General features: G+C 44.6%; 2 protein-coding genes across 3 annotated transcripts; both read right to left on the bottom strand.

The window, feature by feature from the left end:
* Positions 1–4184: 4184 nt before the first annotated feature.
* Positions 4185–6172, bottom strand: LOC117846168 (stress-related protein). The gene is made up of 3 exons (XM_034727282.2): positions 6009–6172; positions 5634–5891; positions 4185–4907 (listed from the first exon to the last, which is right to left on the bottom strand). The coding sequence occupies exons 1-3, from the start codon at positions 6039–6041 to the stop codon at positions 4434–4436; spliced, it is 765 nt and encodes a 254-aa protein (XP_034583173.1). The 5' UTR covers positions 6042–6172; the 3' UTR covers positions 4185–4433.
* A 1556-nt stretch (positions 6173–7728) lies between these two features.
* On the bottom strand, positions 7729–15779 carry LOC117844684 (probable histone-arginine methyltransferase CARM1). Of its 2 annotated transcripts, none has more exons than XM_034725436.2 (15): positions 15506–15779; positions 15270–15341; positions 13987–14095; positions 13328–13471; positions 13113–13216; positions 12928–13026; positions 12777–12846; positions 11727–11823; positions 10919–10973; positions 10123–10206; positions 9454–9531; positions 9245–9348; positions 8957–9129; positions 8708–8865; positions 7729–8166 (listed from the first exon to the last, which is right to left on the bottom strand). In XM_034725436.2, exons 1-15 carry the CDS (start codon positions 15692–15694, stop codon positions 8086–8088), a joined length of 1617 nt encoding a protein of 538 aa, XP_034581327.1. In that variant the 5' UTR covers positions 15695–15779; the 3' UTR covers positions 7729–8085. The 2 variants fall into 2 exon arrangements, with proteins under 2 accessions (XP_034581327.1, XP_034581328.1); XM_034725437.2 differs by having other exon boundaries at positions 13987–14092.
* Positions 15780–18272: the final 2493 nt, after the last annotated feature.

Genomic DNA, 18272 nt, shown 5'->3' with positions numbered 1-18272 from the left:
AAGACACATTCGGACCCGAGGCCCAGAGAAGAAGGGACGACGAGGAGGCGGCCGCTGGCTGCTTGGACTTGTATATCATCGGCATGAATTCCTCGGCGAGCGCAACCGACAGGAACCAAAAAAAAACCTACAGCTTTCACATCACCAACCGCCAACGCGCCAACCACAAGAGATAAGGAGCCTGTTCGCTTCAGCTTATAAGCCGACTGAAAAGCTGAAACGGCTGATTTGTTGTGAGAGGAAAATACTGTTTGATGGCTGATAAGCCGGCTGAATAAGCTGAAGCGAACAGGCTGAAGATAAAAGGGCCTTCAGCTGGACTTATAAGCCGACTGAAAAGCTGAAATGGCTGATTTATTGTGAGAGAAAAATATTGTTCGATGGTTGATAAGCCGGTTGATAAGCTGAAGCGAGCAGAGCAAAAAGGTGGAGCCAAGAGCACAAGATATAACATTGCAATAAAAGGTTGGCTCACGACAATATGATTTTTTATAAAAGATATAAAAGGTATAAAAGGTTATAGCCTTCTTAGTTTTTCTTCTTTTATCCTTCCTTTTTCCCTTCTCACGACAATGTGATTTTTTTCTTTCCGTTTCATTTTTCTTCCTTATTTTTAGGTAGGTTATTTTGTATCCAAATTAACTCTGTGAGTTCATGTAAGTTGCTTTAGATATATTTCCTCCAACCCATAAAACCAATTCATCTAAGAAATTATAGAATAGGTTAACAAGAGGTAAAAATAATCTTGATTGTCCCTAACATGCCCGTATGCACATGCGCAAATTAGATATAATGACTTGTTTGCGGAACTAAGTTTTGAATCACACAATGATTTGTCTCTTAAGGCAGAGGGAGTATGTTTTTTATTTATGTTTCACTTTTTTTACTTTCTTTTTTCTTTTATAGATTTGTTGATATTAAAATCATATATTTTGGGACTATAGCACTTGATGGTTTTTATTTTTTTATGTTCCCTTCTTTCTTTAGTCTCTTATGTAATTTGATTTAACTCTCATTCACTATCTAATGTATTTTTCTTTTATTATCCATTCTTTCTTTACCTATCCTCTTATCCTCTTGTGTAGATATTTGTTCTGTAGGTTAGTATAAATTGTTCTTGATGTATAAATGTTTTGTTCCATAAGTTCATATTGTCTTTTTCTAAATTTTTTCTTGAGTTCATCAATTTGTTCTAGATATACATATCTTTATTCAGTTCTAGGTATACAAAGTTTTGTTCCGAGAATTAGTATAATTTCCTCTAAACATATACATCTTTGTTCTATTAATTTGAATAATTTATTAAATGCATACACTTGTTCTGTTCCTTTAGTTCATAAAATTCGTTCCTTGGGTACAAATATTTTAGAAAAATCTTTATATAATTTGTTCGAGGTGTACACTTCTTTTGTTCCATGAGTTCGTATAATTTGTTCGGATGTACACTTGTTTGATTCCATGAGTTCGTATAATTTGTTCCAGGTGTATATTTTTTGTTCCATGAGTTCATATAATTTGTTTGAGGTGTACATCCATTTTGTTCTTTTAGTTCATAAAATTTGTGCGATGTGCACACTTTTCTTTATCAATTCATATAATTTGTTTGAGGTGTACACTTTTTTTCCCATAACTGTGTAAAGTAATGGAAAAATTATTGCTCAAAATATTATAATATATTTTACAAAAATTTTTCCATTCAATTTGTAATATTATATTTCTTAGAGACTGTGTTGTTGAATGCATCTACAATCACGCTCATATGACATCACACTAAATTCTCATGGCCATATTACTCAACTATCATGCATATGTCATCATTTGCACCCGTGTGATCCATGATTAGAGAGAGATTTGTGAATTGAGCTAGTCGTGAAGATTCTAAGGTAAAATTTTACCAAACACTATCCTATAGCGTGCTCTTATTTTGAAGATTTTGTTGTAGCAACAAAATAGTACAATCTAAATTTAATTTGGATGCTCTATTTAAGATTTATATGTGTTTTTAAAATATTTTGAAATTGCTTTCATACTTTTCTAATATGAAATAAATTACTTATGTTTTTTGAGATTAAAATAGCACTGTTTATATTTGAAAACACATATATAATCAAAACCACACTTGAAAGTTGAAACCAAGTAGACAACCAAATTTGTTAGGTTTCCGTAGTTTGATGGTCAAAGATGTATGAGTTTTTACTTTAATTGCTAAAATTGGACGTTGGTAGTAGTTCAATGGTAAAAAAAATGAAATTATTAATTTTCTCGTAGTATATTATTATTTATGCACAGTTTTTAATCTTTTTACACATAAAAAACTAGTTTTTGTATTTTTTTGTTAAATATTATAAATGTTTTTTTAAATCATTCAAACATAGTTAAGCGTGATCTTGTCGTAGAAAATATAATGGTGCAATTCAAATTTAATTTGGATGCTCAGTTTAAGAGTTATGATTTTTTATTTCAAAATCCAATGGTGCAATTCAAATTTAATTTGGATGCTCAGTTTAAGAGTTATGATTTTTTATTTCAAAATCCTTTGCATGCATGCAAGATGATCCATCCATCTAAAATTTAGCTATTTAGCTGTCTAAAGTTTAGAAGTTTATTTTTAGACTAAATTTTAGTGGTTGTTTGGATCCACTAACTAAAGAGTAATTATTACCGTGCTACCCTCCATCTCCCTCAGCTCACCCTCCTCCCTTCTGCCAAGAATGGAGCGACTGAATCGTTCTCCTTCCAAGTCTCCTCTCTCCCCCATTCTCCTCCCCCGTTCCAATTCTTAACTCCCCGAGGCCCCAAAATCACGCACCCAAAGAGGGCAAGTGCTGCCTGCCTCGGCCCCCGGGAGGGGCTCCGGCGGCGCCACCCTCGGCCGCGCCGAGGTGCCCGGCGCCGTGCTCGTGCTGGAGTACGCCATGCTGGCTGTACCCGGACCTCCACACGAGGGAGGGGCACGCCGTCGGCGAGGGAGGGACCCACGCGACGGAGCGGTGCAGCGGCGGGCTCCCCGTCGAGGGTGCCCGCGGAGGACCCGGCGGCGCGGCGGTGCCCCTTGCGAGCGGCGGCCCCCAAGGAGCGAAGCGGCGGCCCCCAAGGAGCGACGCGGCGGCGCCCCCGGCGACCGTGCGCGCGGCGGCGGGCTCCCCGTCGAAGGAGCCCGCGGGCGGCGGCCCCCAAGTTGCGGCGCGGCGGCGTCCACGGCGAGTAGCGGCCCTCAGGGAGCGCGCGCGGCGGCGCCCCCGTCGAGGGTGCACGCGACGGCGGACCCTGCGAGGGACGGGAGGCAGGGCGCGAGCGGCGAGGGTGGGGCTGTTGGCGTGGGAGGGAAACGAGGGAGGGAGAGCGGTGCAGGGGGATTTTCCGAGGAAATGAGGAAACGAGGAATCCAGAGCGCGCAAAACGCCATGGCAGTATGGCACCGACAGCTCTCTCTAGTCTCTACACGCTACCAGATGGGCAAATACAACAGGCTGAGCCAACAGATTCCCACCAAAAAACGAAACCTCCCTATCAGCAATCTACACACAGGATTCTCAAGCCAGCCAATGGCACAGCTTAGAGCAGCTCTCAAATCAAAACCTCTAAAGATCAGATTCTCTTCCAGAGGCATAAAAATATTTTCAACTCAAGAAAAATAAAGTAACTCCTCTCAAATCAAAACCCCTGAAAATAAAACAACTCCTCTCAAATCAAAACCCCTTAAAATTGAATTTTTAGGGGGCATAAAAATATTTTCAACTCAAAAAAATAGAGGCCATAAAAATATTTTCAACTTCAAGAATAACCTCTATCCTAGCTCTCTATAGACCCCAAAGAATAACCTATAAAAAAAATATTTTCAACTCAAAAAAATAAGGACCATAAAAATATTTCTGACTCCAGAAGTAACATCATCGAAAAATAAACCATGGATAGAGGGCTTCCGGAGACCCACCACCCACCATGGATAAAGGGACGGAAGCTCTCTATAAGCTCTCTAGAGACTCCAAAGAATAACCCGACCCACGGAATCTATCCAGAAGCATACGCACGGAATGAAGGTGGAGGGAAGAATTTGAAAACATCCGGAGCCTGGAGTGCGTTTTTTTTTTAACTCGCTCCTGCTGGAGTTGCCCTTGCCGGCTTCGCCCGTAACCTGACAGGAAAAACAAACAAATGGCAAGAGATAACCTAATCGCATCGGATTAGCCAAAGATTGCGACATCGACCGACTTTTATACAAAGGCAGAGAAACAGAGCACCACACAAAGCAGAGCGCTAGTGGACTACATCATCATGGTCCGTGACAACGTCCCACCACCATATCTAGTACAACATTACCACCAAACTTAAGCCCCCGGGTTCTCACTTTCTTATTCAAGTTTCAGTTCGAGGGCAATCCAGAGCTTAACCCATCATCAGGGTGATGCTAATGCGCTAACGGCATAAACACACTACTGGGCCTCGGCCTCCGGCGACGACGCGAACACCTTGGCGATGCGCTCGGTGGGGATGGCCGGGAGGTACTTGGCCCCGGTGTAGCCCTGCTCGGCCGCGGCGGCGATCACCTTGTTGTACTTCTCGGCCCAGTACGCCGCGGTGGGCACCGCGATCTGAGCGACCTGCGGGAACACCGGGAGGCCGTTGAGCGTGCGCCAGGTGGAGACGGCGAGGTGCTCCGCCGCCGGCTCGTAGCGCACGTACAGGTCCCTGGCCACCGGCTCCACGCGCCCGTACACGTCCTTGGCCACGGGCTCCACCTTGGCGAGCGCCGCGCGGGCCGCGCCCTTCACGCCGGACCGCTGCGCCTCGGCGGCCAGCTCGCGCGCCACCTCCGGGATGCCGCGGGCCACCGCGTAGGCCTGCGCTGACGCGGCCTTCAACGCGACGGGGAGGTGCTTGTCCACCTCGTGCACCGTGTCATCCACCTGCCATTGTTCACGCACCAAGGTCAGCAAGAAGCACAGAAGGCAAGAACGCACGGGACTCATTTGTTACCATATGCTTGAAAACCACCAATTACTTACAAACAACTACCATTACAGCTGGATTGTTACTAAGCAAGCTTAATATTACCATGCAAACTCATTTGTTACCATATGGTTGAAATGATGAAATCTACTACTATTTAATTGAAAACAAAGATCATTATAGCCGAGTTTGTTACTAAGCAAGCTCAAGGTAATTTAACCCCTTGCTAATTTAGCCGTCGACAACATGCATCGTAGTCTCCGCCCGGTGCCGCTAACATGCGCCGGAATCAAGGGGATCTGGCGCGATGGCACTTGAGACATGGGCGGATTCCCCGCACCACCGCGGGAACCCCGCACACCCACCCGAGTAGTGATGGGGTCGCAGCGCAGGTGAGCCGCACACGCCCCGCTCGCGTGGGGGCCGTAGCAATCATGCACCGCAAGGAAAGGAAAATATCCATACGGCGGCACAGAACCGTCCAAAACTACCGTGCGCCACACGGCGGCTGGAGTCGTTTCGGCCGCCGGTGTGAAACCGCCCCAGATGGGCGCAGGCGCAGACCACGGAGGCCACGGTGCCGTGCTTCCCCGCGAAGCAACGGCGAGACCCGTGGCCGGACGAACAACTGCAGGAGTAAAGTAACGGGGGGTTTGGGTTTTGTGACTGGGCGGGCTAATTACCTTGCGGTCGACGAAGGCGAGGACGTCGAGGGGCACGCCGTGGAAGCGGTCGTAGACGGGGCCGACGACGCCCTTGACCGTGGACTCGACGGCGTCGACGCCGGGGCGGAGCGGGCCGGCGTGGTCCTTGGCGAGCCCGTAGAGCCCCGCGAGGCACACCGCGGCCTGCGCCGCCGCCACATGGACGAAATCCAGGTACCTCAGCTTCGGGGCCCTCCTCGCCTCCTGCTGCCGCTCCACCACCACCTCCTTCTCCACCTGCGAACGAACCGACAGATCAGACCCAAAAACCCCCCAAATCCCAAACCAAATCAGCACCGATTCGTCCCATTCGGAACCGAAAATTGAGAAGCGGAGGGGAGGGATCACGCTTACCACTTGGGGCTGGGGGTTGGGCTGCTCCGCCATCTCGCGGATCAGACGGGGTTTCTCTGGAACCTGATCGTGAATCCGGACTGCGGGAAGAAGAGAAGAGACGAGACGATTTTTTTCTCCTGCTTCGCTGGAAGTCTAAAACAAACGAGGGAACGGAAGGGTTGGGGAAAGCCGGCTATATAGGAGGCGAGTGGTGCCGTCGGGCCGTCCGATCGGGGCGCGGTCGATCGAGGCCGTTTGGGACGGCGCCAGAACACTCTGGAGCGGGGCCGCCACGTTGGGGCTCGCGTGAGCGGCACGTCGCTGGGGTCTCGCGTCCACGTCGCCACCGCCGTGACCGGCCTGTATCTTTTACTCGCTGGGGATCGATCTGTGTGCGCGGGTAGACGAGTGGTTGAAGGGCTTTGCCGCTGGGGCTGGGACGGCACCGGTTGGGCAGGGGTGATGTGAGCTGATGATGTCGACACCAAATTCTAGAAGTCTCGGTTGGGGATGCATAATTTGGGTTCGTTTGGTTCTTTTACTTATTTTTGGCATATGTCACATCGAATGCTTAGATACTAATTAAGAGTATTAAACGTAGACTATTTACAAAACCCATTAAATAAGTGGAGGCTAAACGGCGAGACGAATCTATTAAGTCTAATTAATCCATCATTAGCAAATATTTACTGTAGCAACACATTGTCAAATCATGGACTAATTAGGCTTAATAGATTCGTCTCGCCGTTTAGCCTCTACTTATATAATAGGTTTTGTAAATAGTCTACATTTAATACTTCTAATCAGTATCTAAACATTCGATGTGACGGATGCTTAAGCAGGAGAAACCAAACCATGCCTTTGATTTGAAGATAATACGACGAGACGCTGCCTTTTGATATTCTGTCTGCAACGCCTGTTTTTCGCTTGCTCAGCTTCGTTATTTGGCTATGAAACATCGCATCGAGATTAGACTCTACAATTGAAGGCAAGCCTTCCTCAACCAGCGACGCTATGAGCTGATCAACAGGTTTAAGTATGACCACTGACAGATCACAGGATGATGCATTGCATTTTCAACGTTCAGTTCAGGGGTGTAGCACCTAGTACGAACGAAACCCTGGTACAGATGAAGCGTTTATTATATCGCAGGCCTAACAGCTGGTGGCTACGACGACATGCCCATGCGGGCATGCGGTGCCAGAATGAATACGACAGACTCACGCGCCACGGTCGAAATGGCGCACAAATGAGATCACCACAACTTGCAGAAGCTCGCACGCCGGGATAGGGATATTCCATTGCCGGCACCGTTGATGCACCCTGCAACTGCAATCGATCAAACCATCCTGCACGGACCCACGTGTGTCCGATTCCAGCTGTTCTTCAACTTTTTGGGCCTTTTTCTTCAGCTCGACGGATTCAGATCGGATCCAGCCTTCAGCAACTGTAGTTCTTTACCACATCGCAGCCGATCCACAAGCTCGACTCAACAGTACAATAGTCTGATTAGATCCACCATCAGAAATATCTTCATCACTTTCACAAATCACAACTACCACTCGATCTCAATTGATGGCCAGAAACTATGGACCAGGTTCATGATGATTTCACATGCCGAGCATTCCAACGGACGTTTGACACAGTAGGGGACCAAACGAAACTCCTGCCTTCTGCAGGCTATGCCGGGCAGATCTGTGCGTCAAGATGCGCCACGACAAAAGCAGACGAGGCCAACTGAATCAAGAATACGTATTCAAGATCAAACAAGTAATTTCTAGTAACAAGAATATTGGAAACAACATACAACTGTCCTAGTTAGTATATGCCTCCGCTGTTTAGCTTCTCCTGAAACCAAATACACTTTATAATTGCTTTTTGTACTCCCTCGCAAGAAACGGAGCAGACACGAGCACAATTAGCTGCAGCTGCACTACTCAAGAATGATCTCGTACACCTCGAATGTGGAATTAGCCTTTGGCAGCTAACGCCTAACAACATAGGCTGAGGGGCACAGTGAATGAGTGGAACTGTTGTACAGACCTGAGCTCGTTGCTGGAAGCAAAGCATGCAAACTCAGGTTTTTCCTCGCTATCTAGTGAAGGCCACACTCCTGGTCTACTTGGTCTATAGTGATGCCTGGGCTAAGCCCTTCCTGCATGTGCTGCTCTGAACCCTGTTTGGCGTACAAATGTTACAATAGCACATATGATGAATGCAGCAAAAATGGCAATGAAATGCTGATTGAAAGCTGAAGCAGCAATTATAACACCAAACAGCACCAGAGGAGATTCTCAGGCAAAACAATTAACATACACCCTATGTGTGGGGCGTGAGCCCTAGCTAATCATGATCTCATGGCAATGACTAACGCTAGACAAACTCATTTTGTCCATTGTGGTGATCCTGTAGTGGACAGGAGCCATGCTTGCATTACTTCAGTACTGCAACATGTACACTATAGTACAAATCAAAGTACCCATCACATATCATTAGCATTTTTGCAAGAATTTTCCTCAAGTGACTTGTAGTAATAAGAATACCACAACTATTAGCAAGCCTTATGAAAGCTGTGTCAGTGCTAAGGCCATGCATACGCATTGGATAGATGCACAGCAGGCCAACAACTTAATTGACTACCATGCTTCATAGTGGCGTACTGCACAGGATGATGAACTAAGAAATAATTATTGCTACAGAACAAAGGCACATCTTACCTGTGGCTTCAGAGATGGTAGTTGCTGCTGCTGCTGCTGCTGATCTTGTTGCAACATGTAGGATTGCGGCTGAGACAACCTGTAGTATGGCTCCTTGAGTTCAAGTTTTCCTGTAGATGTCTGTAGGATACCACCTTGATCCACACCCCACATTTTAGCTTCAAGGAAGAATCAAAAGGAGCATAAGAACTGTAGTTTCAAATATAGAAAACTAAAGAGAAATGAAAAAAAAATGAGAAAGTGCCTAACCTGACATTGTCAAGTATATTGTGTAGCTTTGAGAACTGTGGGCTACCAGATGAAGGCGCCCGGTTATTTCTTGGCCAGCCATGACATACAATGGCTGTGAAAGCACACATCGCAGTTGGTACCAATGTGTGGTGGGGGAGCCTGGAGCAGTGGTAAGCCACCTTTGCACAGTGCTGCAGTATAGCATAGCATGTTTGAAAAGATGGGAGACAGATTTAAAAGAATAGCTGCAACTCAGAAATACTACTAGTATACAGAGAATTCCAATATAGACTGAGATGTACTGACCTCCCATTGAACAATACATCAAACCAACAAGCAAGGCCATGTACTCTAGTGCCAACAGATGCTACAAAACTCAAAGGAATGTCAATCTCGTAAAGCTCCTCTTCCTGGAAAAAAAGAAAAATAAGCATGTGATATTTTGCAACAAACAAACCAAACTTTCAGAAAATTTACATGTAATTTTGATCTCATCCCCTGGAGCACAATCTTACCTTCATGCTAGTAAAATCAAGTGTATGATAGGTTGGTGGAGAAATCAATAATCTTGGGTCAAATGCATCTACAACAGGCTGCATGAGAATAAAATAAGCATTTAGATTCATCAAGTAAAAAGGAAAAAAACACTCAGATCAACAAGAACCTCTCTAGCACATAACAAGGCAAGGGTAACAGAAGAAAACTCAGAACTGCTCACTATAGCCATAAAACTTCTGTGATAGGTCATGTGTCAGAACTCAGAAATGAACACAATTAATTTCAACTTCAGTAATCAATAGCCATATCTACTCCAATCTTATGCCCATTCTTCCAATTTACAAGCACACATAAAGGCAGTAGAGATTGTGCCCTGCTTCAATGCAAAGTACTTTGGGAGTATAGGAAAAATTATGGTTTTGTAAAATACTTTGGTTACAGAAAACTACTGGGTGTTTGGATGTAACAAACCTTTTAGTGCTAATAAAACCATGGTATTGCTCTTTTTGGACTTTTAGAAACTCCACTCGGACCTCTTTTTTGTAAACCACAGTTTTGCACATCTTTGGCTTATAAAACTACAGTTTTTGATACCATAGTTTTTTAAAACTAAAACATCAAAACAAGCTGGATAGGGAGTAAATATATCTCTTCAAAATTATAGAATGGGGACTGTGAGGTGTAACCTGTGAAAAATATCCCTGGAATGCTGAACCATGTAAAGGTGTAAGATCAACACCAAAAAAGTTGTGCTGCTGCCAAAAGAGAGCCTGCAAGCGCGTGCGCGCGCGCGCACAATCTATTAGACAATGTTGCACGAGAAAGATTTGAGACTAAAAATAAAGACACACGGCAAGAGATAATTACTGCATAACAAGCATGTGTAATCAAATAAGACGGATCTTTTCATGGCAAATCGAATAGTCTTCTAGGAAAGCAAACAAAATGGCAACACTGATAAGAAAATCAATGACTGATAAGCAAAAGTGATACTTTAATACCTAGGGAAGTTTTTTCAATAAGCATGCTTTAATATTAGATAGATACCTAATAGGACACTAAACATCAATGAATACTGGGTTTCAGAATTTAATTATCAAATCCCTGTGGTTAGCTGGTTAGCCTACTAGCCCACAGATCCACCTTAATACTCGCTTTACTTATGTTCAGAATGCCCAGTGATCCAGCACTAGACTTCAGGCCTCAGTCAAGGCATTACCGCTACTTGAATAGCAATGTACCCATTAAGTTGAGCTTTCAGCCCTTCAGAGTCTCATGGATAAGAAAGATTGAGCATGCACCATTGAAGGAGTGATATACCCTCTTATATTTAGTATCAACAAATATCAACAAGTACTCAAGATAGCAAAAACAAACTCCTTGATTGCATTTGCACATGAATGTTTATGACAATATTAATAAAACATCACAAAAGGGATTAGACAACGAGAATGTAAGAAAAACATAGTGATGATTTAGTACCTTGTTTGCCATTTCAACATAAAGGTATTCGTCAGAAAATGGAGCCATGTGAATCCTGGCAATATTCAAGTCATGGAGTAATAATGAGTATTTTTGTGACAAAATCCAAAGAACTATGCATTACTCTGAGCTCAATATTTTAAATGTTATTGGACTGCTTGTAAGAACATTAAACAACTATGTTGAAAAAGAAAATCACTTAAGCAACCTTCTAAAAGAGCCCTATATGATCTCCTAATTACATTCCAATCCCACCTGAATTTTCAAATGGCATCCTCCCGGTGTGGTTCTATTGGCCTCTGATGACTTCAACTCCACAAGTGCATGCTATCAAACAGAATGACTAGTGTGCCTCTCGAAGTAGAAATAGGCAAAAATAACATGGCCAGACCATGGGCCTGACTACATGGTCTAAAAATACCTCAAAACCTTAGGAAGCAACGCACCAGGAAGTCTGCTACGGTACACACATCTAACTGAACCAATGAAATGCAGAGGTTGGTCCAAGTCTAAGATCATGCTAATATGTACTTTGGTGATTCAGTAACATTTATTGCCGTATGACAAACATAATGTATTGATAATTTATGCACATTATGACATTCACAATCTATGATTAACAGCCACCAAGCGATCTGTTCGGAAATTGCACAGGTAGAAAAAACTGAACCCAGAGTAAAGACAAAAATCATGAAAACTGAACCCCAACTGAAAGCAAACAGACAAGTGAATCAAGAATGATTTCAGACTATGCTGATCCCAGAGCAGCAATTTAAATTTAGTATGTAACTCTTGATGGCAAACATACCTTCCTGTTGTTGGAAACATTTTACCATCTGGAGCAAGGAATCTGTCTCTAGCAATAACATAGGACTCCAGCATCCTCTCATTAACCAAAAGGGTTCCTAAAAGCAAGGAATGCAAATCAGTAATCAGTGCAGCCAAAAAAAGAAAGAATCGTGATGTACAATTACTCAAAAAGTTTGAGTTGCCAAAGTCGTAACTGCAAACAAAATTTTCTTCTGCCCAAACCAACAGCTAGACTAAGCCCAGATACTTGATTCATCCAAATTGTTTAATCTTTATAAGCGTGACTGTGCCTGACCACAATCGACAGAACAGAGACCTTTTTTATATACATTAGTGCCTACTTTGCACATTTAGGATTTTGACTTGGAGAACAATTTTCTCCAAGTCATTTTTAGTGTGATAATATTTTAGATCATAGTGTAAATTTAACATAAACTGAATTTGTTTGGTTAAAAAGTGATATACCATAGCTTCTGCGTGTCTGGTGTATTGGCATTTGCCAGTTGGCACAACATCCAGATAACACTTCGCTACTAATTAACTAAAGTAAACTGAAATTTTATCAATATATGTTTAAACAAGCAGATGTTAAGTATACTAAATTGTTTAAAAAGGTATATTGACAAGAAAGCAAATTAGAGCATATTTCCTAAATCAAACGACATAGTGAAAAATTACACATATTAGTTGGTGTAGCTCAGGCATGCAACTCTCTAACAAGACTCAATGAATGGTTTATAAGGCAAGTGATGTCAGTCACCTATCCTACAAGGTTACCAACTGGTCACTGCTAATACAAAGGGCTCATAAATGAATGATAATTCTAACCCAAAAAGGTTTTCATATTGATATGCTTGTTTTTATAACAGGTTTAGGGTTGTACAATCCCAAAATTTTCTTTACCTAGCCACAAAAACTTATAATACCATAGCATAACAGTAATCAGTGTACAGCATACTGCAGAAGAAATAGGATTGTAGGATCTGGACACAGGGACAGAAAACTAGCAGGACATTGCAGAAAATAAAGCGAGTGTTCTGAGTCATACCCATAGGTTCAGAAATTAGTATATCAACCTTCTCTGGAAGTTCGACTTCCTCAACCTTGCCTTTGATGACCTATTTAGGAGGGGGGCAAAGTATCAGTTGAGGATCAAAGGTGACCAAAAAGGGAACAGATCCAAGGGATTCAAAACAAACCGTTATCCGTTGACCAAGAGATGGGTTCCCAGAGATTAGCCGTTGAGCATGTTCAGCCATTTCAGATGCCTCAACTGCGTAAACATGTTTGGCACCAGCCTAAATACATACCAAACACAATCTGTCATATCATATCACTATATAAAGGACAGAAGTAGGAGATGAAATGGAAGTTTAAAGCACACCTGGGCAGCAAATAACGAAAGAATACCACTACCAGCTCCAACATCGACCACAACTCGGCCCTCAAAGTCAGATCGGTTTTCCATTACAGCAGCATAGTATGTTCCTGAAGGGAAAGAACACAAACTACCCTATTAATATTTAATCAGAAAGTTGAGTATCATGACATCCTGCGGATTAAGGAATAAAATGAACTGAGCTTCAGTGAAAAAGTTACCTGTCCTCACAAAATCTTGTAACATATTTTGCTGATGTAATAGCTGGCCATAGTAGTGGAAATACATCTTTGCTGACGATGCCTCAATTTTTGTATCAAATTTGCTTTTCGAAGCAATTATTGATCCATTCTCCAATGGCTCACCTGTGTGGGATAAGTTACACAATCAGCATATCTGCTCTATTTTATCTTTGTTTTAATGCACTGCAGGTGCAGAGTGTTCATGCAACTTCTCAAAAATAATTTTTTGACATTATGCACAGGCTAATACTATGTTCTGATTGATAGAACGACAGTTGCTCTCTGGAAGATACAAAGCAAAAATATGCACATTCTGGAAATGACCAAGAACATAGCTTTTTATCATGAAGGTATAATTAGAGTATGTATGGAGATAAAATTCTTCTGATATTTCATCGGATTGTAGAGTTAGATGAGCATGCAAACCACAGTGCAAGTCAGTATGCCAGTATGTACTCTGAAATTCATTCATGCTCTGGGCAATTGTTTCACGCTTATATGATGTGGATATGGGGAGATACAATCAATGCTATTTACGTGGGTATTAGAATTAAAACTAACATTAAGGTAATGACTCATAAACAATGCAACAAAACGTACTGCTGAAATTATCTGAAACAAGTCATGAAAGGACAAACCAGCTTTTCCACTAATAACTTGTTGTTTCCATCGTTGGAAAGCTAAAGAGAAGGCTTTGCTCTCAGCTTCTGTCCTAAGAACAACCTTAATTGCTCTTGAAAATGACTTCTGCCTCAAAGAATTGGGAGTTAACATGAAGCCATTTAATATGTACTACAAGAAAGTTTTAATGTGCAAGGAAGATAATGATCTTCAAATTCACATATTAACTTTATACATCTAGTCCATGGTAAGGAATTTATGCACAAAGTTGTTAATATGTCAGCAAGTATGGCAGCAGTGTGTTAAATACATGCACCTTTATGTCATGTCGACATATAGTAACCACTTATCAGCAGAGGCGTAGCTCCCCATACAGCAGGGTGAGGCAGCTGCCCCAGCTACCCGGCGGAGTAAAGACCACCCTCCCCTTCTTCCTCGGCGAGATCTTGGCGCGGATCACGGCGACGGCGCGCGTCATTCGTTGGTCAGGGCGTCGAGCGAAGGAAGAAGAAAGGGGAATATGGCTGTATGGGCCACTTGGGCTAGTGAGCCTGTGATGTGTGTACGTAGCCCAACTGTAGAAGGCCGGGTCCAGCCAGTCCTTTGCTTGACGCACACGCACCTCAAATAGAGCCTGCCCGTCACCTGGCCATTCTCTGCTCTATGCTGGCCGTCGGCCACCGGCCAACATCCGCCCCTAGAGTCCTAGCCGAGCTGCCCGGGCATCGGCCACTCCCTAGTGCCCCGACTGATCCAATCTGCTAGCGCAAATCAGAGAGAGATCCATGGAGGGGAAGCGACGGCGTGCAGCAAAAATAGCGGCGACGGTTAACATCTATGGCAGCAGGACCATGGTGAGTTCTGCCCCCAGCTAGAATTCTTGGCGAGCTACGCCTGTGCTTATCAGAGTGCTATTTATGTTGCAATTTAGGAAAGGCAGTGTATATTCAACTAAGCATAGGTCAAATCCTGTGAAGATGGATAAAAAGAAGTGCCAGCGCATGTTTGCCATCCAAACCTGAAGCTACGTTCAACTACATTTAGAAACATCGATCATTTTACATATAGAGGGAGGAGGGGTTTGCCAGCTTCGCTGATTAATCTAGTATTAACTAAGTAGTGATTAGGAGAAAATATGCCCCCCAAAAAAATCTGTGCTCCGGAAACAGAATGCAACGCAATGCAACCTGCTATTCCTGCCAAGCTACACAACTAGTTATTCCCACAAAGTCAGCACAGGCAATCGACCAAACAAAAGCACGAAATTAACATACAAACCGCCGAAGCAACAGAATATCACCTCCTCGACGCCAGCCTTAGCCTCCGACTCGTCGTACACGCACAGCCACTCACTCGGCCCCAGCTTAAATATCTGCAAAACCCAATGGTGTTACGCCCCCAAACGTATGAAAACAGCGCGCACCTCCACAAAACCACGCCCAATCAAGCCAAATTACACCCAGAGGCAGCACACAGCGCCACTACCCTCCCCCGCTTTCCGTCCCAAATCGCATTCGCTGAGATCACTGCGGCTACCTGCGCGTCGAAGAGGTCGATCTCGACCGTGGGCTCCACCTCGGGCTTCCCAGCCTTCACGAGGCTGAGGCGCGGGGCTCCGGTGGCGGCGCCGACGCCGAACGCGGCAGTGGCCCCCTCGTTCGCCGGCGCGGCGGCGGCGGAGACGTCGGAGAAGGTGACGTTCGGGAACAAGTCCGGCGAAGCCATTGGGCCCGGCACCCCGGGATCGCAGAGGCCGTCTAGGGTTTGGGGCGGGGGAATGGAGCTGGGGGCTAGGGTTTTGGGGGGAGGCGGGGGCGGGAGGGGCGGAGGGCGAGCTGCTGCTTGTACGCGTGGGTGGACTGGACTGCACACAGTGGCGAGGCCCCCGTACAAGTAAAGCTTTTTTTATGCGGGAGACGACGCGGACACGCCGCCAGCGCCAGAGTTTGCGGCGACTGGGCCCACGAGTCAGTGGGAGGTTTCGCGTGCGAGCTCGTCACTTTCCGCAACCGCGCCACAAGTTTGTTTTTAATCCCCGTCTAAATCGGGTAAATTGTGAACTGGGCTCTCAGGACATTTCTGGGTAGTGCAAGGTCTTTGGCAAGGCTAAGGCTTCGGCGGTGGCTTCTCCACTAGCACAAGCTGAAGTCCCACTAAAGGGCCGTCTGTAAAATGGCTTCAGAAGGAGGTTTCCCGAAATTCGCTCTCTGGAGCTATTCGAGGGAGGGGGAGCTGGAAAATGAGCTTCTCGTGGCTTCCTCCCCAACCCGCATCCCCAGCATACCAAAATACCCCTGAAGTTGGATGCAATTACAGGGAAATTGCCACTGCCTCACCTGGACGGCTGGACGCCAGGACCATCAGTGTGGCCCCGCCCAGCCTCGTCGTCGGCGTGAGGTCCCGCGTGCTTGCCGCAGCATGGGCAGTCGGCAGCGGGCGCTGCGGCGTGGGGTGGAGGCGGCCGGTGCTGCGACACGAGGTGGAGACTGCCGGCGCTGGGAGCGAGGTGGAAGCGGCGCAGGGGAGGAGGTGCGTCCGGAAGGCGCTGATGGAGCAAGGGAAGGAGGCGAGGCGGGGGATCGAGCGAGAGCCGAGCGACAGGGAAAAGGAGGGCAGGAGGTGGTGGAGTGGATAAGGGAGAGAAGGGAAATTAAAAAGAGTAGAAAAAATAAAGGAAGAAAAGAGAAAAATAAATAATAATAATAATAATAATAATAATAAGAACATTATAGATATTTTATCTTTTTATCCATATTACACAGCTAGGAGAAGCTATTTTGCCATATATTTTTTCATCCAGACAAGCCGAAGTAAAAAAAACTACTTCGCTAAAAAAAAGCCGTTGAAAGCCCATAACACATGTGGGCCACTTATGGGGTCCGTACTTCTGCTTGGGTAATTTCCTTCCCATTTCGGCCATGCGACAAATGGATGTAGCTGAACAAGGGGTTCGAGGTCTCGTGGCTTGGTGTCTGTATTTCCCCATGCATGTGATTGAGCTATAATCACTGATTCTAAGCACTGGGGAATCTTGGAGGAATAAAAAAACGACCTAAACACGCAATATCTTGGAGGAATAAAAAAAACATGCCAAAAACTACGGGTCAATTTGGTAGAGCTCCACCTGTTCGTAATTCTCAGTGGAATCTAATTCTTGGAGAGAAATGATTCAGTGGCTGAAAGTGATTCTCTATGATTTTGTTTATAGAGAAATGTTTTCTGTGCAAGAAATGAATAAAGAGAAACTACGTTTTCTAGCTCCTAACCCCTCAGTTCATCTCAGATAATCACTTCACAGTATTAATAGAGAGTCACTTATCTCTGAAAATTGTTTAGCAGAGCTCCTTCTAGATTCAGCCTCTCTTGGAGCTCTGCCAATCAGATCTGTATGTCCAACACGTTGCTCCGCTTTGCTCTATATGTATAATGTATTTTGGGTCAGTATACTAATGATTTAAAATAAAAAAAATACGTAACTGAAGATCGCAGCGGATAACTTGTCGTCGTGATTGGATCAACAAACATCTCTCCAACCATGAGTCTTCATGCCAGCATCTACAACTGTCGTACGTTAAGTTACTATAATACAAAGATAAATAAATTTATAGACACCTTTCATTCCATCGCTCCTTTTTATTTTTCTTTCTGAGGATGAGTTTGGTGGTCCACATGTCCTCTGTCTCAGCCGGGTCAGCCGCTAATCATCCAAGTGGTGGAACAGCAGTCCTTGCACAGCTGTAGCGCCTGTAATGTTGAATTGCTGATTGCAGCTCAGAACAACAGCATTGATATCGCTGCAGCTGCAAAATCGTCAAGAAATGCTGCAGCAGGTTCACAACTGAAGTTTTCATACGAACTGGAATCAAGCAGGACGACGTGATGCACAAACGTGCGGACAATGCCACACCATTTGGTTTCAGTTGACGCCTCATTGTTCTATCCATATCTCTTTCCTTTGGGCATCACAGCCATCTAGCGGAGAGGGAGCATGCAGTTAAGCACATCTATTCTTTGAAAAGAAAGGAGCTGCATCGATTGGTTCATTAAGCAGTCAAGGCTCAGAGATCACCAGATCCATCATCCATGGTGGCAGAATACAACGTGGAGATGTTAGAAAGAGTTGCTGAGGATTGTGATGGCGCGCAACCAATGAGCTGCAGAGGGACGATACGTCGTCTCAAAGATTCAGATTACTGAATTTTGTTTTTTTTTAAAAAAGATCTTCAGTTCTGCTATGCATGGACGAATGAAAAATCGATGTATTGGCTTCAAAGTGGGGCTTGCATTGCATAGATCAAACCCA

The sequence above is a fragment of the Setaria viridis genome, chromosome 2, assembly GCF_005286985.2.
Source record: "Setaria viridis chromosome 2, Setaria_viridis_v4.0, whole genome shotgun sequence".
Classification (NCBI taxonomy): Eukaryota; Viridiplantae; Streptophyta; class Magnoliopsida; order Poales; family Poaceae; genus Setaria; species Setaria viridis.
The sequence above is the reverse complement of the archived record's forward strand: the minus strand, read 5'-3'. Positions and strand labels throughout refer to the sequence as shown.

Bases quoted from the DNA above. Each gene is read 5' to 3' on its own strand.
- LOC117846168 (XM_034727282.2), bottom strand. From the start codon at position 6,041: ATGGCGGAGCAGCCCAACCCCCAGCCCCAAGTG. The intron at 5,892-6,008 runs GTAAGCGTGATC...GTTCGTTCGCAG, and splicing joins CCAACCCCCAGCCCCAAGTG to GTGGAGAAGGAGGTGGTGGT. The intron at 4,908-5,633 runs GTAATTAGCCCG...GAACAATGGCAG, and splicing joins TCGCCTTCGTCGACCGCAAG to GTGGATGACACGGTGCACGA.
- LOC117844684 (XM_034725436.2), bottom strand. From the start codon at position 15,694: ATGGCTTCGCCGGACTTGTTCCCGAACGTCACCTTCTCCGACGTCTCC. The intron at 15,342-15,505 runs GTAGCCGCAGTG...TGGGTTTTGCAG, and splicing joins TCGACCTCTTCGACGCGCAG to ATATTTAAGCTGGGGCCGAG. The intron at 10,974-11,726 runs GTATGTTTGCCA...GAATATTGCCAG, and splicing joins ATGTTTCCAACAACAGGAAG to GATTCACATGGCTCCATTTT.